Here is a 24,406-nt window from a genome sequence, read left to right as displayed (position 1 = left end):
CGCATAGCTTATATACACTGATAGAATACAAACGATAATGATGAGATTGTGTAAGTTTATTCAGGAGAAATCACTGTTTCCTGAAGGAATTAGAACGTCTCTATAGATAGCCATTTGGTGTTTTATGGTTTGACTCATGTTTAATGGTCACCGACAGCATATACCGTTGAGTCAAAACCATACGGCAACCACTGTAGATTTCCTTTCCGGCACCATCCATTTCCGATCATCAAAGTGCAACTTTTCTGCACTGCGGATTTCTGAGTGCAATCGAGAAGCAGCGCTGGGGACCAGTGAGCGGATGAATTCCCAGTTAGCCGCTGAGGCTAAGGTTCCACAATCCTGACCTAGCCGGGAGTATCCCCTGGGCTCATCAAACAGAAGCAGGGAAAACCAAGAGTTTATGGCCTCCTCTGGGGCCAAATCCAGCCATGAAGTTTACGCACTATTGACAGCTACACAAACCCAGGCTCCCCGTTTGCTTATATATTGTCCCTGGCAGAGGCTGTATGAGCAAATCCTGAAGTATTTACTACCTGGCCCTTTACAGAGAAAAAATTGCCACCTCCTGGTAGAGACGGCTTGCCTTTCCTCTCAACTTGACCACCTCAAGGGCTATGACCATTGAAACCTCTTAAATCCTTCCTAGATAAAGAGGATATATACAAATACATTCCAAGAAGCCAACCCTGCCATGGTCTGCTCCCACCGAATGCAGACCTGCCTCAACTAGAGGCAGCTTCCCTTGAATTCTTACACTATCACTTCTACTTATACTCTTTTATTCATGGTCCTCAAAGCAAACCATCAGTTGATCCAGCAAACCATCAGGTGCCCGGCACTGGGAACATAGCTGGGGATGGAGCTTGCTTCCTTGTGCCGCAGACCCTGCTTGCTGGTTACACACTGATAGGAGCCCTTGGCTTATTCCCCCCACTCAATTTGACCCAACCCCTAACACCTCCACACCGACCCCTTCACACGACCTTGGAACAAAGAAAACGTATCTATGTTTCTGGTACACATTTTTTGCAAAATCGAAAGCTGTCCAGGGCCAAATCTATTCTTCCCATGCTAGTCCTCCCGCTCATGAAAAGCTTTTCATGCACGGGTGTAGGGTTGTTCCTGCATTCAGCCTGAGAACACAGCCAGGAAATATGAATTGGAGAATGCAAGATAGTTTTTCTCTCCATTCAATTACGCTCAACCTCTGAAGACCTGAAAATGAGCCAGCCACAGGTGCAGACACTGTATAAGATTGTTCAGGAAGCCCCACTAAACAGGGCCATGACCATCTCCACCCACTTCTTTCTCTTACCTGATCTCCCTGTAGCGTGTGCTGGTCAAGGGGTGTCTTCGTGGCAATATTGCTGTAGTAGGCATAGGACAGCTCCCAGTCCAGGGGGTAGTTGTCAATACCCTGGTAGTGTTTGTATCCAAGATTCATTGAAGACAGCCTCTCACTGCCCTGGCCTCCTACCAAACTATACAACATGCCCTGTTAGGAAAAAATGGACCAAGTGTTCACAGGATTGTAGCAAAAGGTCATAAAATCCTAACATTGAAAGGTCATCTGGCCCCGTCCCTATATATGAACCTGGTCATTCCAGAAACATGTTAACATGCCTTTAAAAACAATCTTTAGAAAAGAAGCCACAGCAACTTTCCAATGGTTCACAAATTCTAGCTCTCTGTCCTTCTTAATGCCCAATACTATGATTCCTCGACTTCTGCCCTTCACTCAGTGAAAACAGGGGTCATCCCCCGATTTCTCTCATAGAATCTTCTTGTGTATCTGCCAACTGTTCTAAGGACCCCTGGTGTGCTTCAGTTACGTTATCTATGGAAGATGATATGAACAGTGGCCATGTCCTCATCTTACACTCTCAGAATGCTAGTGTTGAGGAGGGTCTTTAGAGATCAGCTAGCCCAACAGCCTCATTTCATAGTTGAGGAAAGAGGGGAGAGAGAGAGACTGCGGCCAACCAGCCACTTTGTGACAGAGACAAGGTTAGAATCTTCCCCACTATTCTACCTTTGTGGGACTCAGGAAAGCACTTAGAAGGAATATGGAACCACCTGGGCAGGTTTAAACAACCGGAGTCTCTTCAAATCCAGGATGAACAATCTTACGTGCAGATCTGAAAATTAAAAGTGACCAGGAACCACCCATAGCACTTACTAAAAATGGGATCCCAAATGTTTAGCAAGTTGCATAACTAATTGGGTCTCAGAACCACAAATGAAACAGTCTGGTATGGCTTTTGTATTGATGGCAGAAGGCTGGATGTGATGATACTTTGCTGAGAGGTCCAAATGACTTCATTTAGCTAAATAGTCATGAGAGATAATGGCCCTACAGCCAGAGTAGTTAGGTAGTTATAAGAATTGGGCGAGAGGCACCTATTCTCGAAGGAGTGGGATTCTGGTAAGCCCTGCCCCAACTCTTCCTTAGAGTATGCCAATCATATCCCCTAGCTTGCGTCCAGGAAGGAAGCGCCTTTTCTCACTCACTGAAGACAGAAGATCCTGTACTTAACATAGCTCTAGGATGTTTTTCTTGAGTGTCAAGATTTTTAAAGCACTCCATGGAGCATGAACATGTCCGGTTTCTACCTGCGGTATGAGAGCATTACTCTGCAAATATAACGCAGGTGATTGATGTTCCTGGAACCCATGAAATACTCTACCTGCAGCTGATTCCGAGGCAGGTTTAATCCAGTTTCATAAAAGACTGCGAGGTAGTAGGATGCTTTATGGTATCCACAGCAGCTAGAATCCATCAGAAAGGGGACAACAGAGCTAATTTGGTGAAGACCATCAACACTGGAGAGTCTCTTTACAGCCTTCTCAAACATCCTCCTGCCGATTTCTAATACAGATTCATTTCGGTTCCTTGGCACTGTAAATAACCACAATTCACAGCACACACGATTAATTACCATGGGATCGACGTGGCTTTAGAAAGAAGAGGGAAAAGCCAATTAAACCACCTGAGTTATTAATATGGCTGGTTCTGCAGTGCCTTGAAATATACCACCTTCCAGGGAGGTAAATTAAACCCTTTGGGGATGTCATGGTGTCATTCTGCAAATAGCTTTTTCTTTGGCACTAAATGACAGCCTAGTATCCTGGGAAAAAGGATGTGCCTTATATAGTTGAGAAAGTGCCCCCAGAGAGTAATTTACTCAGTGTAACTCACCACCAAATCAGGACCACCGAAAGTTCCAGAGAGACTTTTTTTCCCTCTACGACTCTCGGAAGAAGAATGTGTTTTATCTCAGAAATCGTTCCTAGGTGCTGCTCTAAAAAGTTGCACAAAAGAACCTTATTTTGAGATGCTTTCTTATCTTTCGCCTCCAGTTTTTCTTGAGGGTTTCTAAATACAATAAAAGGAACGAGTCAACTTTTATGGAGGGCTTACAAAATGCCAAATACTGGATTAGGTGTCTTATGCAAATTATGTCATGTAATCCGAACAATTTTATGAGGTAGGTACTATTTTTAGTGTCCTTATTTTTCCAATGAGGAGTTTGAAGCCTGGAGATGTCAACTAACCAGTCCAACATTAACAAAACCTGTCAAGTGGCTGAGCCCAGTTTTGAGTTCAGCTTTGCAGTCACGAAAGCCATTCCTACTTAACTCTGCTACACCGACCTGCTGATGAACAGGCAACCAGATGTCTTACTAAGTACCTTACCACTCTCGGTAGACCCTTCTCTATGCAGCTGCCTTCAGCGGTACGGTATTTCCTTTCACCTAACCATCCCATAAATCTGATAAACATTTAAGCCCAAACTAGCAAGTTATATGGCTTTATAACGTAAGGGGGTGATGGTCTTCCAATAGTTCAAAGTGGTTTACATGGTTCATCTCTCTTGTTCATTGATTTAGGCAACAAATGTTTACTTTCTATTCTGTGTATCTATTAGATGCTACGTTTCAAAAGACCAGGAGGATTGTATAGATATTGTTTACATGTAAAGAGACATGGTCATCTTATTTAAGACTAAAATTGTACCTGCCTAAAAGTTGTTATGTCCAACATTTTTCTTTTCTTCATTCTATCCAAAATTAAAATGTTACTAATAACTTTCAGGGGGGCAACAAGAGACTCATTCTATCAGCACTCCATTAAGGAGTGAACAGAAATGAGTTTCCAATGTGGGAAAACTGAAATGGGCAGGTCTGAGATCAGATTTATTTAAGGGCAAGTCCCTTGCAGAGTCCATGCTAAAAACAGAGGCCAGTGGGATCCAAGGATGAAATTGCGAAAGCCAAGCCATTGGTTATGAGCTGGTGTCAGTCCTTTTGGGCACACAGGCAGGCTGGCTGCCCCCTGAGTGGAGGACACGTGCCTCCACTTGCCGAGCTGCGGGGAAGGAGCCCACCCCTGCCCGGAGCCAAGGCAGTCTCATCTCCTGGCTCCTGGAACCCCTCACCCCAGCCTTCTAGATTCCAAGAAGCAACAGCTGGGTCTGCTTTTACTCTCTCGATCCCAAGCAATAGGTGCTGAAAAAAATCACCTCGCTGAACACATGGAATTTGCTTCTCTTTCTGTATTTTTTAATCTCTAAAGAAATAGCTGCTTGTTTAAAAAAAATCAAACAATGCAGATTTGTATAAAATAAAACCGGAAGTGCCCTCTCTCCTAACCCTTTTTTAATAGTGAAGACAAGCATTGTTAAAAGCCTGGTGTGTATGCTTCCAGACTTTTCCCTTTGCACAGACTGTAACTCATATACACATCTATCTGTATTGATACACATGCATTTTCTTCCACAAAAGCTCCTACAATTCTGACCCTCAACTTTTTTGCTTAAATTAACCACGTATCATGGGTATTTGTCTGTGGCTGTCAGAAGCCCATTCTTTCTAAGGCTTCGCTAGTATTGCATTCTATAGCAGTGCTGTGTCCCCAACCAATTCTCTATTTTTAGACCCTTGGGTTGCTTCCAGTGATTTTGCTATAACCAACAACACGGCAATGAACATCCCTGAACATTTCCCTCTGCTCGTCTGTTGGGATATATCTGAATAATAACCCCCTTTTCCACCAGGAGTCTGGGGATCTCATTTTGGATTTTCCCTTTGAATAGTTGAGAGAATTCCATCCTACCCAACCATGAGACAGGATAAGAACCAACCTTCTCCACTGGATTTAGTATGCACCGCAGCACTCTGATGCAGTTGCAAAATAAATCCTACTCATTCATATATTTACTTCTAAATATGTACCCATCTCAGATATGCCTCTCTGTGCACATTCTGAGCAAAGCAACATTAACATTTTGTTAATGATTCATCCCCATCTCACCTGTTCTGCCAAACACCTAACCAAGATGATGAGTTTTGCCTGAGTACCCACAGACATGGGCTTTGTGGGCTCAGAGGAGAGAGGAAACTCCAAACCAAATGAAGCTCCAAATGAAACACTTGCCCCAGCTGACCCCTGGCACAGAACCCCAGAAATCATTAGCAAGAGTGCCCAGGTAGCTGGGATTGCTGGAGAATAAAGAACAAAAGGGGAATCCTTCACAAAGCTCAAAGCTTTAGCACAAAAAACCCACAGACTGCAACCAAGGCAGACTGAAAAGGCTTTGTTATTTCTTTTACACATTAAAACTCCTAACTCTCCCCACACCCAAATATTACCAATCAGTATTTCCTCTGCAAAAGAATCTAAACAATTTTCCGCACTAGTGAATGTAATAAAAAAAATAAGTCTAAAGTCAAACTGCTCTTTTTGCGTATTCTTTAAAGTTCAAGTTCCAACTGCGGCAGAAAAGCAAAGCCATGCATGCTACCACTGGTGAGTCTGTAAAACTGGCAATTTCAAAATTAGTTTAATGAAACTGTTAATTTCACCCATCTGGTTTAGCATATGCATTTTTTTTCTAGTCAATCTGTAACTAAAAAACATGCCTTGTTTATGGAGATGAATGGCGTAACGAAACAAACAAACACAATAGAAGAAGGAGCCATGTTCCCATTTCCTGGCTTTCTGCCCCAGAAGCTAAGGAAACAAAAGCCCAGCGCCCCCACTCCACTCCTTAACTCTTCCTATTTCCCCAGGAGCATGGCATTGTTGGTTTTGCTTTTCTACAGCAATACCGATACCATAAGGTGGCCATTGGCGGGCTCATCATCAACGGAGGCAAAAAGCAGAAAATGAGAAGGTGGGCCCTTGCTGGGGAGCTGGAGTGGGCCTCTGACTGAGAATTCAGGGGAGAGGCAGACTCCTTCCTCGTGAGAGGCACGGGGGGCATCGATAGGAAAGTCATTTTTAGTTTCAAGCTTCCAAAAGGTGGAATGCGTCCAAAGTACAAGTTGGAAAGGGAAGAAGAAGTGAAAGGAGAAAATGTCATTTAACCAGAAAAGGAAGCTCTCACCCGGCTTACTCCTTAAAAAAAAAAAAAAAAAAACACCACAGCATATTCCTGATTTGCATTCTGATCCCCTGAGCCCCAGAGCCCCAAGGAGGTGGCTTATTTCTCAAAAGTAAACTGCTTGGGGCGCTTGGGTGGTTCCGTGCGTTGGGCTTCGGACTCTTGATTTTGGGCTCAAGTGGTGATCTGCGTCCTTTGTCCATGCTCCTCAGTGGTGAGTCTTTGTCTCTCCCTTTGCCACGCCCCCCCAACCGGCCCCTCCAGTTCTCTCTTTCTCTAAAATAGATAAATAAATTTAAAAGGAAAAAAAAAAGTAAACTGCTTGTACTCTTCGGTATGCAAGTTTTCCAGGTTTGTCCTGTAATTTCTCTCCCTCCCTTCTCCATCCCCCCACCCCGCCCCACCCTCAGGACTGCCATCAGGGGACCTCTGGGCAGGAAAAGTGTGGCCCTCTCTGTTTTCTTCTCTGTGCTTCTGTGTATTTGCTTAAAAAAAATGATAACGTATGCTTTCCTAAATAAAAATAAAGATGAAGTTTTTTCAATGAACGACACTGAAAATAGCTCTTAAAGGACACGGTATCCAGGTGTTACCAAGAAACATTACTGTATGTCTACCATTTCCGTGCTCTGCATTTTAGTGTTTCCAAATACACATTGCGATTGTTGGCAAAAATAAGAACAGCTAGAAGTGAACAGTTAAGGCCAACAGCCCCTCGGTATCTAGTGGGGGACCTCCTCTAACTCTGCACTCAGCGCTCCTAAGCCGGGGCGAGGCTGGCCGGGAACAAAAACAGAGATGAGAGGGGCAGGATGCAGGTGGTCAGCCTTGGGAGGCGAGCCCACCTCAGACCCGGCCTCCTCCCGAGACGCATTTGCTGGCAGACCTTGGACTTCCTGTAGCCACAGCTCCCGTGGGCTCAGACGTGCCCAGTCCAGTATGAAGGGAGGGAAGAGAGTGAACAGTTCCGGCCTCAGGGCAGATGCCCACAGGGGCCTGCCGGCCAGCTCACCTCTCCCACTCACCTGTCCCTGCCTGCCCTTGCACCCCACCTGCACCTCAGTCTTTGCAGCTTTCCTCCCTCCTTCCTACCCAAGCCAGCTCTCTGGCTTTGAACCCCACACCTCCGCTACCATCTCCGCACCCCCGCAGCCTTTTACCAGCAACCCCCCCATCCCCACCACCTCTCTTCCCTGGATGCTGGAGCCCCATTCAAAGAGTGTTTGAATGCTAAGGGTTCTGTTTTGACAAGGAAATTGCAACAGGAGAGTAAAAGAAATAGCCACCACACCTCTTAAATAATGAAAAAGCACGCATACTAGAATCCTACCATCCTAGCACTGGAAAAAGCCCAAATGCTAATAGGGCAATTTCTATGCTCTAACAGGAGCCATTTTCCTAGAGAATTGGAGGTTCCCCAGGAGACGACATGGAGGGTGACCAATCAGCATAGTCCCCCTGAAGTCTTGAACACGGGGTCTCCTATTGGATGCCACCCAGAGCCTGGACAGTTGTGGACTTGGGGACAGAGCAATACAGAATCCCCATGCCAGGCAAGGAACTCAAGATGCAGAGCTGTAGTTCTGGAATGCCGGGAGGCAGGAAGGGTATTGTGCCACATCTATATGCACTGCAGCCGAGGACCCCGAGGAACGCTGCCATCTTTAATTCAAAGGCATGCCTACTATGGGAGACAAGGAACACGTCCTGTGATTCTTCAGTGGGAACCACCAGTGGGGACAGCTGCATTTTATACAAGGTTAGCATATCAGCTGTCAATATTTAAGAAGCCTCTCTCCTCCGCAACCCCTGGCACTTGGCAGAGAGTTCTGTGTGGGCTGGAGTAGTCTTTTCATTATGGTTGCCCTGGGGCCCAGCACAGCGCTGGAGGGATCCAATCCATGGATGCCAAACTGGGTTTGCACGAACCTTGGGGCTGTTTCACATCCGGGCACCTGTTTACTTCAGCAACTCGATAACAGGCATATGAGAGCGAGGACCGTGAGGGCTACATTTTGGGAATTCTTTTGTAATGGGTGTGCCTACGAAGGATTCTGGGCTACTTTTGCTGGGATTCTGGGCTACTTTTGCTGACGGGGAGGAGTTGGAAAGCAGCTTGCTGGCAGACCTGGGAAAGAGAACTATGTTTGCAGAGGTGCCTCAGAACCAGGACGGCAGCTCCTGAGAGAGGACAGACTGAAGAAGTGGGCAAAAAATGAGAAAAATGTAGAAAGAAGGCAAATAAGCCCATAGCCCTCGATCCATCTGGATTGCTGTCACGGCTTGGCTAGCATAGACCTTGAACCTGGTACAGAAATGTGCTGTGTAGGGTCATCTAGAAGAAGGATCGATAACTAAGCGCCTAACATGGCCAGCACCATTGCAGACACCGTGGAGAATTGGAAGTGTAAGTGGGATACTTATACTTCTTACGCTCCCTTCAACAAGCTTGTGATTGCACGAGTGATAGAGACACAGACAGGGTCCAACAGTTATAACTCAAGGTAGAGTGAGATGAGCTCTATTCAGGTGACCCAGTCCCCCGTAGCCATATGGTGCCTCTCTGTCCGTGAAGCTCTTTCGTAGCATTATGTCACTCAGGAGAGCATCATTCTTAATTGCCATTAAACCAAACTTGATCCAGTACATAAATTACAAACGTAAATTACATCTCACACCCTCGAGGATGGCTACTTCTCAAAAATCCAGGAAATAACACACGCTGGCAAGGATGTAGAGAAATGGGAACCCTTGTGCGCCGTTGCTGGGAACGTAAAACGGTGTAGCCTCTATGAAAAAGAGTATGAGAGTCTTCAAAAAATGAAACACAAGGATTACCATGTGACCGAGTAATCCCACCTCTGAGTCTATATCCAAAGGAATTGAAAGCTGAGTCTGGAAGAGGTATTTGCATACCCACGTTCATAGCAGCTCTAGTCACAATAGCCGACACGTGGAAGCAACCCAAGTATCCATCGACAGATCAACAAAATGTGGTATCTACATATGATGGAATATTGTTCAGTCTTAAAAAGGAAGGAGATTCTGACACCTGCCACAACAATCTTGAGGACATGATGCTAAGTGAAATAAGCCAGTCACAAAAAGACTGATACTGGATGATTCCACATCTATGAGGTATCTAGAATAGGCAAGCTCATGGCGACAGAAAGTAGAATAGTGCTTATCAGGAGCTGTGGGGAGGGGCAAAGGGGAGCTGTTGTTTAATGGGTACAGTTTTACAAGGTGAGAAAGTTCTAGAGATCTGTGCAATGAGGTGGATATACTTAACACTACTGAAAAGTAAACATAAAGATGGTTACGATGGAGAATTTTATATTACATGTATTTTTACCACAAAAAATATTTTTAATTATAGTCCTTAAAGAGTGAGGGTACAAATCGTTGGTGATTCTCTTTTGCAGTAGGAAAATACAGCTCAGACCTTCGGGAATAATGGAGCGGTGCTGGCCACTCCTGAGCTCGCTAGGCCGGCTGCAGGGAACTCAGCTATCCACTCCCTACTAGCTGTGTATGAAGCCACTGTTCCCGATTGTCCGCCCCCTGCAATGTTCTCATCACTCCTTCGAAGTGTGTTGTTGGCTTAGCGAGAGAGCAGACGATCCGCCTGAAATCACACAGCGCAGGGGAACAACACTCTGAGGTCTGAAACATGCACGTGTAGTGGCCTGGAAGTGGAGTGGGCCGTGTATGTGCAGATAGGCTGCCCACAAAAAAAAAAAAAAAAAAAAAAAAAGACTCTGTCGCAAAGAACCAGAAATCACAGGCCACTGTCTTAAGTGGTCTTTTTTCAAAATGCCGGGGGAAAAAATAATTCCACAAATTAATTCCCTTGGTAGGAACAATGGAGCTGACGTTTCTCTATTTATGTAAAAAACTCTCGTTCAAAACATGGCCCCATTTTTGTTCTATGCTGGCCCACGGGGGGCACTTGGTCAACCTCTGTTGAGTGAACGAATGGATGGAAGGTCGTGACATGAGCAACCAAAGATGTTTCTCACACAGTTAAATTCCTTGTCTCTCTTCCTGCACCCACTGAGTTCCTGCAGCCAGAATTCCAAGCACCGAACATCTGATCCTTGACTCCATTCCCAGAGCTTATCTCAGGTATGAAAAATATAAGATGATGAGGATGTTCTAATAAAGTCTACTAGTCAACAGGATGGGATAGCTCGGGGCAACAGGAGAAAAGAGAATGTAGACATAGTTCATATTAACTAGAGTTGTCCAAAGCGCTCCAGAGCCAGATAGACACTTACGGCAAGATGAGCCTGGGAGCAACCAGGAATGGATCTATAGCCACACTGGTCTATGACTATTCCTTTTATAGGAGACCCGAGTAAAGATACATTAAAAATATGTTTTCTTTTTGTTTTCTTTTTCTCTCAATTTACAAAGTCAAATGTTCTGCATTTTGCTCAGCCTTGTTAGAAACTGAACACAATGTACACCACCAGTCTCTCTCCAGGGTTAGCAGGAGGGCACTGTGATAGCCCCAAGCAAGGGCAGTGCGCCAGGCAGAGAGATGAACTTTAATGAGGAGTGTATGCCCAACCTCTGCAGAAGGCTCCCCGGTCCTTATCGACAGGATGGCGTAACCTAGAAAAATAGGAGCTGAAGGCAGAATGGGGGCTTGAGGTTCATTCCAGAGATTTGCCCACCCTTCCTGCCCTATCTCCCCATCTGCTCCTCGGCTCCAGGAAAGGGGAGGGAGCAAAGGAATGCAGGTGGTTGGGTGCCCAAGGGAAGCGGAAGCCCTGGTCGCAGATACGGCCCCTCACGAGACGCTCCTTGGTGCTGTTGTAAGCAGACTTGGCACCAGAAGGACTCGGCTGGCTGGTTCGGCACCAGCGGTGAGCTGTAAAGTGGCAAATCCGGCTTTGGGGCTCCCATTCTCACCACAGATGGAGCCCCCGGAGGCCTAACAGGGGTCAGCAGAACACACTATGTGCTGACATGTGACAGTTCCCCAGCCCCACAACTCGGGACAGCGTGAGGTGTAGGAGCTCATGATTTGGGTTTTTAATTAGATTCCATTTCCAGGCCTCCACGGAGGGGGAAAAAAAAACAATTCTAAATTCTTATAAACAAAACTTCTGAGCTATAAAAATAACATGAAAACATTCTTACTGAGAGTATTTACTTTAAAAGAAGAATGTGTTGTGAAAATGATTCACTCCTGCTCCCAGTCGGTAAAACTATATTTACATATGATCAGGAATCTCATAAAGCCGATTTGGATGTGGACGTGGCGTCAGTCCATGGAGCCTAACCTACCCAGCACACATGTCCAGCGTGAGCAGCGGAAACCAGGGGACTGTCTCTGCCGGGTGATAACATCTGTAACACTTACACAGCAGTGGTTCTCAATGTCAGGAGATTTGGCCTCCTTGGGGACATCTGGCAGACTCTGGAGACCTCATAACTCAAGAGGGGGGTCATGGGAGGGGAGAGAGTGCTACTAGTGTCTAGTGGGTTGAGGCCAGAAATGTAGCTAATGCACAGGGCAGACCTCCCCTCCGGCCCCCCAACAAGGAATTATCCAGTCCAAAATGTCACTAGTGCCGAGATTGAGAAACACCGCTTGTACCGGGCTTCCTGTATGCCGATTCTGTTTCAACTATTTTATATGCATCAATTCATTTAAGCTGACACTAGGAGGGTGGCACCATTCCCATTCCCACTGCACAGATGAGGAAACCGGGCTCGGGGAAATGGAGTAACTTGCCCAAGGCCACACGGCCTGTAAGTGCTAAGCTAAAATTGGAGACAGGCCGCCTGGCTGCAGATGTTATGCTGTGCCCTGAGTCCACAGGCTTCCTGCTCCTCGGCCTCCTTGCCTGCATGCAAGCGGTCCCACAGCCTTAAGAGCCAACCTCTCCCCACCACCCTGTCCCATTCAGGCCTGCATCCCTGGCCTGGACCACACGGACCGCCAAGACCCACTGCTTTCCCCGCACACCCCCCCGTTCCCTTCCCCCCAACCTCCTGCTGCTGCCAGAGTAACCACCTCGAAACCCAAATCTGATTGCACCTCCACCCGCTGCTTAAAATCCTTCCACAGGCCCCTGTCACCTACAAGGTGAAGCCCAAACTCTCAAGATGCTGTTGGAACAGCAGTCAGAATCACACCCTCCGGGACTTCTCCTGCCTCCCAAACGCCTCACACATCATTTCAAAGGCGGTGCTGCTCCCATATCTCTGCCTCTACTCTGCCTCCGATACCCAGATACCCTGCTCGTCCGGCAAACACCCACGGACCCTTCAGGAATCAGTCCCAGTGTCACCTCTTCCAGGAAGCCTTCCCTGACCACTCCCTTCCTTGTGACTCTACCACTTACTCCCACCACTTTTATTAAAAACGCATCACCAGGGGCTCCTGGGGGGCCCAGTCAGTTGAACATCCGACTCTTGGTTTTGGCTCAGGTCGTGATCTCGGGGTCATGAGATCGAGCCCCGAGTCGGGCTCTACAGGCTCAGCACAGGATCTGCTTGAGATTCTTTCACCCTTCCTCTCCCTCCCCCCACTCATACTCTCGCTCTCTCAAATAAATAAATAAATAAATAAATAAATTAATTAATTAAATCTTTAAAAAAATGCATCACCATTTTTCTTTGTTTTCAAGTCTGTCCCTTAAGGGCAGGGACCTCGTGTTATTTTACTTATCTCTAAAGTCTAGCCGAGTAACGGAGCAGACACTCAGCAAGTACCAAATGAATGAAAGAGGAAATAACTGGTATGGTTCGGATTCTTTCAGGCCAGAATAGATTCCCTTTGTCCCATCTGCAGCTGGGAATCTCTTCCGTTGAATACTGACATTCTTAGGAAGTCCTTACGTGAAGCAGAAGTCCGTTTCTGCGCTGCCTCGCCTCAAGGTTCTGGTTGGATGCCCAGCAGTACCATGGGTTGACTCTCACCACTAAGAGTTATCATCACCCCTCTTTGTAGCCCCTTCCTCGGGCTGAACACCTCCAGCTTCCCTCCTCTTCCTAACAGACGTCATTTCAAGATCCCCTGTGGCCCTACAGCGTGCGCTTCATTACTAAGCCAACCCAAACTGTGATGGGCTTAAGCAGAAGCCGGCCACATTTGGGAAGTACAGACAGATTCCCGAGATGCTGTTTGCAGTGTGTACTTCAACTCCAGGACCTCAAGTTCAAGGGCCTAAGGGCCCAGGCAGGTAAGCTCCAGGAAAGAAGTAGGCGGGAGGTGCTGGGATGGGGGGGGCGGGGTGGGACGGTGGACAGAACACACCTGTGACAGCTCTCACTTCCAGAACCACTGCTAATGCAGGAATGGAGGCCCGGCGTTACCAGATCTTTGGGGTTTTCAAGAAAAGCTAAACATTTGCATTTTTGAGCCAGTTTTTAGATACCAGCAACTCATAAAAAAATTTTTTTTGACAATAACGTACATGCCAAACCAATCGCCTTTGGTGGCCAGCTCTGGCTTCTGGCCGTCATTTGTGGCCTTGGCTTTAAAAGAATGGCTGGAGTGGTTCCTAAATTTGTTTTCGCATTAGGTGTCAGGAATGTGCACAGACACACGGAAAGTTGCAGCCATACAAGGGCAGAATTTAAATGCGAAGTTAACCTAGGACACTAGGGTGAAAAATCACTTTGAGGTATACATCACTAAGAGGGGGAGCAGAACTGGAAAAGAGGGGGCCTTCCCAACCAGTGTCCAAAGGTGAGGCAAAGACACATTTACCTGTCCACAAGCCCATCTCCAGCAAGGTCTGGAACAAGCTGGGGTGCCGGTCTCTCAGCTCCTTCTCCCAGGGGAAGGCTCTGCACGTGGAGGGTCTCCCATACCTGAGCTTCAGGTCCAGGTAGGAGTTCCGGAGGTCGCCTACAGGCCAAGGGAAGCACAAGAGAGCCCTCGCCTTAGGAGAGGGCAGGTCTCATCCTTCTAAATCCCTCCTCCCTAAGAGGAAGTAGAAATAGGAGGTCAGACTTAATGTTACTGGATGTTGGTTTGGGTCCATTGGGATTTGAAATCGGCTCCGATACGTCTGCCTCAAGGTCACAAATTCAAAGCCATGTCCAAGGGAAATGTGCCAAAGTTGCTGATGGCTGTAGAATAATTCTACAGAATGAGCAGCTGGCCTCAGACTGTTCCCCAGGAGGCCAATATCTAGGCCATTTTGTTGGCAGTGTGAGTTGAGGAGCAAAGCACAAGGACCCCCAGGGAGGCAAGGCAGTGGGTGTTAGGAAAACCTTTCCATGCCACCAAACAGATCAGCATGCAAGGATGGCCTTTCAACTCAGAGGATCTCTCCTGAAATTACATCAGTTATCAAAATCAGTTTCTTTCCTGTTTGGGATATTACTATTCCTATGTATCTTCCCCCTCTTCTGACAGCATCATATTTTCTGGATGAGTCAGCTGTACCCGCAGCAGCTGGGGACCAGGATTGCCTGTTCTTAAATTACATTGCAAAAGCACTGCGTCTCCAGGCTTACCTATCACTGTGTCTACTCACTTCCGGAGACCGTGGTCTGTGGACCCTACAGGACTGAGGTGTGTTCCAGAGGCACCCATCCCTGCACAGCCTGGAATGGGGAGGTTCAGCTCTGGAGAGAGTGCGATGTGTGGGCAGGACTGCCATACTCAATTCGCTTCTGCGGATGGCAAAGGCCCCACAGGAATTTCTCTTCCAGAAGGAACATATGTGACTAACTCTAGTGCCGCCGTATCCAGCAAGAAGACCTAAGCACAGAGAAATTTACAAGCGCTAGATCCAAGCCGGAATATTGGAAGACAGGCCAGGAACCGATCTTTATAATCAATGAATGCCCTGTATGAGTGAAGGATGCCCGGGCAAATATGAGCAGGCCTGAAAGCAGTCTATTTTGAAATTCATTCCTTCTGCTGGCTATTACCAGGGTCTTCCAGAAAGAATAAATTTCAGGGATTAAAAAAATAAAACCAAGCCCCAAACAACAAAGTCACTGTTCTACATTTCTGAAAGCTAATATTCAGATATTAATGGTCCAAGACAAAAGTGCACCGATGGGGAAACATTTCTAATGATTAATTTATTTTCCAATTCACTTTTATTTTCTTGGACTGGCCTAAGATCCCATTATGGGCGGGAAGAATGCAATGCAAGGCTCAACACGCTCTCATTTGTATTCTTAAAGGGAACCGCGTATGGATGAAGCTAAGAGGCAGGTGTGTGGTTCCTGTTGGCTGTTGGTCTGGTTGGAATCCAGGTGGCACTACACGGCCATCCACCTCCATCTGTGGAGGGCTTCAGGTCATATCTGTTCCCGCTGCTCAAGTCATATATATTCTATTTTAACCGTGTTAGAAAGAAGCCAAACATGTTGACACAAATACGCAGAGCTAAAAATTGCCCTGCTGGAGCTCAGTACTTACATGCTTCCTGTCGCCCGCCCCCTTGCTGTACCGTGGATGTGTACACAAACACTATTTCTTGGACCTCAGCACACCTTTCATAATATAATTTGAGCTGTTCAGCAAGTTGCTTCTCAAGGAGGGGATTACCAATCTACAAGAAGGCAAGAAAATCGAATGAACAACAATTGTCATCGAGCTCCCATTGATACCTCTGAAGCTGTGTTCGGGTTGATTTCCTTCTCCCATTGGTATCACCAGATGGCTCATCTGCACACAGACCATCCACTCCGGGTTAGCCACCGGAGGGTATAATTCAAGGGCACACAAGCTCTGTCCGGTTCCCACTCACTGCTTTCCGTGGCACCTTCTCTGCAAGAGCTTCTTAAATGTCCGGATTTCCCAGAGACCAGGCTTCCACCCTCTTGTTCCCCTCACCGTGTGCTCTTCCTGAACAATCATGTTCATCTCTCCTTCAGTCCCCAAGAGATGCCAAGTGCCAAGCTTCCCCATGCTGTGCCGCGCCCTGCGAACCCTCCTCCCGCTTTCGTCTGCTTGGCAGGCTCCTACTCGACCTCCAAGAGTCAGTTCCAAGGTCATTGCTTCAGGGCGGCTTCCTTAACAGCCCCCCCTCCCGTGTGTGCTGATGCGGATGTTCCCACCTCAGCGACCCAAAACACTCGCATGTGAATTAGCACATGTACTGAGTTCCTTCATGACTTTGGTGTTTAAGACCCAGACAGGGAGCTTCGCAAAAACAGAGGCCTTATCTCAACTTGTTGGTTTTCAAAATGCAGGTTGTGACGCATTAGAGGGTCAAGAAATTATTTCAGCAGGTTGTAACCAGCACTGATTTATATATACATATATGTGTGTGTGTGTGTGTGTGTGTGTGTGTGTGTGTGTGTGTGTGTGTGTGTGTGTGTGTATAGATACATAAACTAGAACACAAAAGAGCAGAGTGCATCTAACATGGGAAGGGCCTTATTCTTAGTAAAATCTTTGTTTTGGTTTCTTATTTTATACATATATATAATATATACATGTATGTGTATACGTGTGCTCATGATGTTAATAGATTTCTTCTTTTCTTTCTTTTTTTAATCACACAGATTTCTGATGTGAATCACCTTCAAAAAAAAGTTTGAGAGCGGCCATCTTCATCATCGTGGACACCTCAGCACAAGCACAGGGCCTGGCACATAGCTGGTGCTTTGGAAGTATTTGTTGCAAAAAGAATACATTAATTTCTTTGTTTTCCTCTTCATAGACGTTTCTCTGTAGGGGCTCTGAGATGGACCCATGGATAGTAGGGCTATGCATTGTTCTTCCTTTACTTTGCCTAATGACTCCTGCTTTCCCCAGAACAAATCCCGCAGGGTCATGGGAATGCACTAAGGTTCCTTGTTCAGGTATCTGGTGATCTCCTTACCAAGGCAGAAAAAGACACCTCTGTAAAGGTGGGCAGTCCTCGTCTCCCTGCAGCAGCCCTGGGGGAGCTGGCCTGGAGAGCTGGACAAGCCCATCTGTGGGTGGGTTTTGGAGGCAAGGGTCACGGTGTAGCAGCTTCGGCCCTCCACAATGTCTACAAGTCCAGCCAACCCACCCCAGTGGGAGCCCAAGGCCTGCGTGTCTGAAGACAGCAGCGAACAGAACCAAGATTTTCATTTGCTAGAGTGTCTCTTCTTCAGATACTTTAAATAATAGCACATAAAAGAAGCTCTACCTAATAACTAAGATTCTCTCCTTTCATTAGCTTAATCACTGGATAGGCAACAACCTGATAAAAATCTACTCTATAATTAAGCTAGTAGTTATTAAAACAGAGGAAGTAAATGGTTTCCATTTTATGAGTACTAAATGAACCAAACCTTAACAGAAATCTATTCTCGAGTTTGCTGGGGGAAAAGCCTCCATATTAATTACGTTTGATGACAAAGCCAATGTGAGGTCCAGCTTGGGTATATCTTTTGTTTACAGGAGGTTCCACATGCTGGAGCCACACACCCATCATGCATGAACACCCAGTAGCTTCTCAATGCCCGGGGCTCACCTGTGCAGGGTGCAGAGTGTGGAGACGATAGTACTTCAGGGGTCCGAAAAACCCTTCAATGCCGGCCACATACCTGCTCCCTCCAATAATGAAGTATCCAGCAGTGTCATTATAATAGAAATCCTCTCTGAAGCTACAGAAGAATAAAGAGTTAACAGAGCTCTTGGTCTGAACCAGATCTTTAAAAAAGAGATTCTTTCATTGACCCTCCTTTCTCACACCCCCAGATTTCTTCAGTCCTTCATGCTGAGTTCTAGCAGATAAGACAATGGTGGGGTCAGACACACTTGGGCTAGGATCCCAACTCTGTTATTTTCCAACTGTGTGACCTTGGACCTGTCCCTTACCTTCTCTGAGACCGAGTTTTCTCATTAGCAAATTAGTTCCTCAATAATTAGATTCTTAGGAGGACTCGTGAAATGTAAAGCCTTATGCCCAGCAGAGTGCCTGGCCCATCGTAAATCCTTGGTACCTGCCGGCTTTTGATATTGGTAAAATTGTTTGGAATTGGAAACCTCTGGAATCACTAGTCTTAATTGGAACCGTTTTGCTCTAAAAGAAAAAAAAAACCACCTTGTTGAATGGACATGTTGACTGGATAGAAGGTGGCTGCAAAGGAAAACTAACAACATATCCTATTAGATAAGAACCGAGGGATAATTCGGAGTGAGGAGGAAGAGGCTGAACACCAGAGCCTTGTACTGAAAGACTTGAAGGAACAGGAAGGAAAATGGAGGGAAAAATGGGCCAGCATGAATAAAATGCACAAAGTATTCCTTGCTGCATTGTTTATACTCACTAAAGACTGGACAACCCCAGGCGTCTGTCAGGGAGGACTGGCCCAAAGCCATCCAATGGACCCTAAATGTGAACCTTTTTTTCATATATAGCTTAGAAAAGGAACAGAGGGCTCTGTGTATTGACCTGGAGAGATCTCTAATATATTAAGTGAAAAAAAGAAAAACAAAAGTGGAACAAAGAGCATATACTTTTTATCCAAGAAAGAGGAGAATGGATTTTTTTTTTGTATTTGCATTTTAAAAACTCTAAGTATATACTGCAAGAAATTAATAATAGTATTTCCCCAGGGCATGGAGGGTAGGGGATGGAGTGGATGGGGGCAGAGGTAGGAGCAAGACATCTAACTGTATATCTTTTCATATAGTTTTGACTTTTTTAAAACAGGCACATTTATTGCCTATTTTAAAACTAAAATAGGATAGGTGAACAAGGTGGAATCAGAGCCTACGTAGATAGCAGGTTGGAGGGAGGGGGTCAAGACAAGCATCAGGTGAGAAGCTAGGCCAAGAAGAAAGAGCCAGGGAAGGCAGAGGGCAGATGGAAGCAGACGGAAAGAAAACAAAATGTCAGGCAAGCCGCCAGGAGCCCAGCAAGTCACAAAAGCAATGGGCCAGGGTGATGCCAACAGGGACAACAGAGCAAGACACCAGCAGTTAGACCAGAGAAGCCAAGCAACGTGGGGTTATCCCAGGAGAGCGGATGTACTGACTGTTACCAAGGAACCTGAACCCTAGCAGGTGCGCCTGGCTGGACAGGAAGATGAAAGGGAGAAGGAAGAAGACTGACAACATCAACAGACGGCGGCAGAAGTGAATGCTTAGAAATTAGCTTTACACGAATGTGACTAAAACGGAAAAGGAGTGCTTCTTCCCCTGCTATTTTTCTTTTCAGAATCTCAGGCTTGATGGTCCTTCCCTTTATTTTCCACTGGGACCACAAAGTTATTATCTCCGAGAGCTGTGAATTGATCTTGTTTTTCAAGACCGTAGAAAGACTTAACATTCCAGCCACCCTCACGACGACGTAATACCTGGCACTTAAGGGATACAAAACTTCTACAGTAGATGCTCTCTTAATGGAACTCGGCTCAACCAACTCACCAGCGCACCTGCTGGCTATCCCTGCAATGTGCTGGGTCCTCGAAGGCTGGCGCCCACTCTCTGGATCCTTCGTCTTCCCATTGTTTAAATAGAGATGATAACAGTACATACCTACTGGGCTGTTGTGAGGATTAAATAAACTAATATTTAAACAGAGCATTTAGAGCAGTGCCTGGCACATAGTAGGCACCATAACTGTTAACTACTGTTATAATATTAACCTAATCCACTGTGGGACTGCATGCTAAGTAAGAATGAGAAATGTCTGTACCAAACCTGACAGTGCCAATTGTATGGTCATTGTAATTATACAATTTAATGAACTATTATGTCATTCAATAAAATATGGATTGGGAAGAAAGCGTTGTTCATTCTGTAACAATTAAGTTGAATATATTTTGGGTTGACTCAGAAAAGAACAGTTGCTTAAAAAGTGTGGAATTAGGACAACAGTAAAAGATTCGAAAAAAATGGAAGAAATCTAGATATATCTAGATGGCTTTGATAGTTTCACAGGGATCTTTGTTTTCTTTCCATTTGTAAGAAACAAGAATTGGGTGCTGTTTATGCAAGAAAGACCACAGGGAACTCCAATTGGTAGATTCGGAACAAAGGAAAGGCCCTATCTGGAAAGATTGGTAGATGAATGTACATTTCTGTTTTTCTAATTAAAATAAAATGTTTATGGTAAGTATCTTTTTAAATGCATCTTTGCTTTAACTGAATTTTTCATAACCAACAAATTACTTGGTCCCTATGGTACTGGATTGTAATTTTTTTTATCATTATCATAATACAACTGCAACATCGTGGCTTATGAGAAATATATATTTGGGGGCACGTGGGTGGCTCAGTTGGTTAAGCGTCCGACTCTTGATTTCGGCTCAGGTCACGATCTCGGGGTTGTGAGACTGAGCCCTGCGCCGGGCTCTCCACTCAGTGCGAAGCCTGCTTCAGATTTTCTCTCTCTCTCTCTCTCTCTCTCTCTCTCCTCTGCCCCTTCCTCCACTCATTCGCACGTGTGTGCTTCCCCCCTCCAAAAAAAATAAATCTTAAAAAAAAAAAAGGTTGGGGCACCTGGGTGGCTCAGTCATTAAGCGTCTGCCTTCAGCTCAGGTCATGATCCCAGGGTCCTGGGATCGAGCCCCGCATCGGGCTCCCTGCTCAGCAGAAAGCCTGCTTCTCCCTCTCCCACTCCCCCTGCTTGTGTTCCCTTTCTCGCTTTCTCTCTCTCTCTCTGTGTATCAAATAAATAAATAGAAGCTTAAAAAAAAAAGGAATATATATTTGGTCTTTGTCCACAGTTCCTGGCTCACAATGCTTCCCAAACCCCTGGGACCTCCTAAGTGTTGAAAAGTAGTAAAGATGTATGTCTTTTGTTATATTAAAGAAGCTGACTCCACCCAAAGGCGGAGGCTGGTTCCCAGGCAGACCAACGAAGTGACTAGAGGACTGAAACTTTTAGTTCTACTCCCCAACCTCCAGGGAGGGGAGAAGGGCTGCAGGTTGAATCAGCCAATGGCCAATGTCTTAGTCAACGATGACTATGTAATGATGCCCCCATACAAACCCTAAAGGACTGGGACATCTGGGTGGCTCAGTTGGTTGAGCATCTGCTTTCTGCTCAGGTCACAATGCCAGGGTCCTGGGATCAAGTACCCCATCAGGCTCCTTGCTCAGCGGAGAGCCTGCTTCTCCCTCTGCCTGCCACTCCCTCTGCTTGTGCTCTCTCTCTCTGACAAATAAATAAAATAAAATCTTAAAAATAAAAACAACCTTAAAGGACTGGGGGAGAGCCTCAAGGTTGGTGACGTGACCACATGGAGGCTGGGGAGAGTGGCACACCTGGAGAGGGCATGGGAGTTCTGTGCCCTTTGCCCAGCCGTCACCCCATGTCTCTTCACCTGGCTGTTGATTCGTATCCTATATCAGATCCTTTAATAAACGGGTAAATGTAAGTAAGTACTTCCCTGAGTTATGGGAGCTGCTCTAGCAAATCAAAAGAACCTTAGGAGGAGGTCCCTGGAACCTCTAATCTCCAGTCTGGGGCTTGTAACTGGCGTCTGAAGCGGGGGTGGGGGTCATCTTGTAGGACTGACCCTTCCCCTGTGGCATCTGATACTATCTCTGGGAAGATAGTGGTGGAGTTGAGTTGAATTCTTGGACACCCTGCTGGTGTCTCAGAATTGCTTGGTGTGGGTAGGAGGGAAGCCCTCCCGCATCTTGGAATTGGGTCTGGGAACCCAAAAGGAAGAGCTAAATAGGAAATCTCTCCAGCCTGCTCTCCATCCACCTCAGAGCCTCTAGATTTTTCTCCTCTAAAATGCCCTCCGTGGCTGCACAAAGATTGCAAGCACTTCCTTGTACCGTGTGTGCCCTGTTTGATGATCATCAATTTCACAGACATAAAAGCTGAGCTAGACAGTTCCAAAGCCTAAGCCGTCACTTTTGGAAACCTCAGACACGGGCAAACTATCTTTACTCTCATCTGGACATAGGAGACCGCCTCGGTTTATAACTGCCAAGCTCTGGCAGCCCAAACAAATCTCCGAGGTTGTTAAATAAATCTCACTCAGAATTAGAAAACAGCTCCAGCTCGACAGTTCTTTAGTAGGGAAACTTAAGAGCTTCAAATTAGCCATCCCTCTCCCCCCTTAGAGTAATTATCATCTCAAATGTGACTTCTTTGGGATCTGCTGTAAATTCTGACCCCCTTGAGTATCCTCTGAAACTATCCTATTCGATTCCTTTCCAGAATTCACCACAATTTGTAATTTTATATTTATTTATGAATTTAAGATCTGTCTCCCCCACTGATCTTTCTTTCTTTCTTTTTCTCTTTCTTTCTTTTTCTTTCTTTCTCTCTTCCTTCCTTCCTTTCTTTCTTTTTCTCTTTCTTTCTTTTTCTTCTTTCTTTCTTTCTTCCTTCCTCTCTTTCTTCCTTCCTTTCTTTTTTTCTTTCCTTCATTTCTCTTTCTTTCTTTCTTTCTTTCTTTCTTTCTTTCTTTCTTTCTTTCTTTCTTTCTTTCTTTCTTTCTTTCTTTCTTCCTTCCTTCCTTCCTTCCTTCCTTTCTTTTTCTTCCTTCCTTTCTTTCTTCTCCCTGAAAGTAGGGACTGACTGTATTCTCTTTGTTCGTCATTTTATTCCCAGAGTCCGGCACTGTGTCAAGTGCATGGTAGAGGTGTTGGATGAATGAGTGTATATTGGATAAATGAATGAAGGATAAACACTGTACAGGCCTAAAGTTGTTACCTGTCACCCAGGGTCACTGACAGCCTTTCATCTGTGTGGAGCACTGCACTTCCAAGCACTTAATTACTGATCTTTCCACACCACCTTGATGGGACAGCATTATGTTTACATGACAACAAGGAGTAAAAAAGAATGCCTATAACCATCTGAAATATCTGGTGTTTAGTTCACTGGCTTGGCCCACTCTAAGATCTCTCTGATGGATGAGATTCCAAATATCTAACCACAGGAATCCCAGGTAAGCCCGACATTAAATCTTCAGTTCTTCTATTGATGGGTGAGGTTCCAGGAGTACAGGAACGGCAGCTGAGGAGGTGGCCAGCGACACTCCTGGGTCTGGGGACTGCCTCTATTACCAGGTCAGGGATCATTTCAGTGTTTGTTTGTTTTTAAGATTTTATTTATGTATTTGACAGAGAGAGACACAACGAGAGAAGGAACACAAGCAGGGGGAGTGGGAGAGGGAGATGCGGGTTTCCCGCTGAGCAGGGAGCCCGATGCAGGGCTTGATCCCAGGACGCCAGGACCGTGACTTGAGCCTTAATGGCAGACGCTTAATGACTGAGCCACCCAGGTGCCCCCATTTCAATGTTTTATGTGGAATGTCGAATTGGTCTGTACCTGAAAATCGGTCCTCCTTTCTGGAATCTTGTATGATCACAGGGATTCTGTATTTACTTAAAACTTTTATTTTTTGTTCATTGTATATTCCTTACACTAATTTTTATTTCTCACAATATTATATTAAATGTCATTTATCATGATTACTGTTAGGAGTTAAATTGTGTCATTCCCCCTACCGCAGATTCATACGTTGAAGTCTGAACGCCCATACTCTCAGACTGTGACCTTATTTGGAAAGAGGGCCATTGCAGATGTAATTAGTTGAGATGAGGCCATACTAGCAGAATGGGCCCTTAATACAGTATGATTGGTGTCCTCACAGAAGGGGAAATATGAAGGACACACACACAGTAACAGGAAAAATGCTGCGAAGACTGGGGCCCTGCCACCACAATCCTGGAGCTGTCAGAAGCTGGAGAGAGGCCTGGCAGGCTCAGAGCCCAGGTCAGCTCTTTCCCCAGACCTTTCAGAGAAAGCACGGCCCTGCTGACACTTGACCTTGGACCTCTAGCTTCTAGAAATGTAAGACAATAATTTTCAGTTGTTTAAGCCACTCAGCTTGGGCTGCTTTGTTCCAGCAACACTAGCAAACTAATACAATTACTGAGTTTTTTGGCACCTCCTTAAATTTTATGTGGAAGGCATAGGTCTCTCCCCGCATCCCAGGCGCAGGCCTGGATCACCCTGTGATCTCTCCATCTGCAATTCACTTGTGCCAGCATCTAGGTCACTAGGACGTATGGTGAAAGGAAGCTTTTACACAAAGAATGAAAAAGAACCTATGAAAGCAATCTTTTGCCA

The 24,406-nt window shown here is 45.8% G+C and overlaps 1 protein-coding gene across 4 annotated transcripts in view; it reads right to left on the bottom strand.

Annotated features, from left to right (window-relative positions):
• The window catches only part of SEL1L3 (SEL1L family member 3), a 101,193-nt gene that overhangs the window by 45,830 nt on the left and 30,957 nt on the right, over nt 1-24,406 (bottom strand). For all 4 annotated transcript variants that reach the window (XR_003612712.2, XM_028126290.2, XM_028126281.2 and 1 more), the window contains exons 7-11: nt 17,828-17,960; nt 15,796-15,928; nt 14,122-14,262; nt 2,691-2,902; nt 1,319-1,498 (exon numbers count right to left, since the gene is read on the bottom strand). Coding sequence is in view for 3 of the 4 variants with exons in the window: in XM_028126290.2 (XP_027982091.1) it covers nt 1,319-1,498; nt 2,691-2,902; nt 14,122-14,262; nt 15,796-15,928; nt 17,828-17,960 (799 nt within the window). In the remaining variant the exon portion in view is untranslated. The remainder of the gene's footprint in view (nt 1-1,318; nt 1,499-2,690; nt 2,903-14,121; nt 14,263-15,795; nt 15,929-17,827; nt 17,961-24,406) is intronic.

The sequence above is a fragment of the Eumetopias jubatus genome, unplaced genomic scaffold (assembly GCF_037043125.1).
Source record: "Eumetopias jubatus isolate StellerSeaLion01/CBP00866 unplaced genomic scaffold, mEumJub1_p1.0 scaffold_2, whole genome shotgun sequence".
NCBI classification, from domain to species: domain Eukaryota; kingdom Metazoa; phylum Chordata; class Mammalia; order Carnivora; family Otariidae; genus Eumetopias; species Eumetopias jubatus.
The sequence above is the reverse complement of the archived record's forward strand: the minus strand, read 5'-3'. Positions and strand labels throughout refer to the sequence as shown.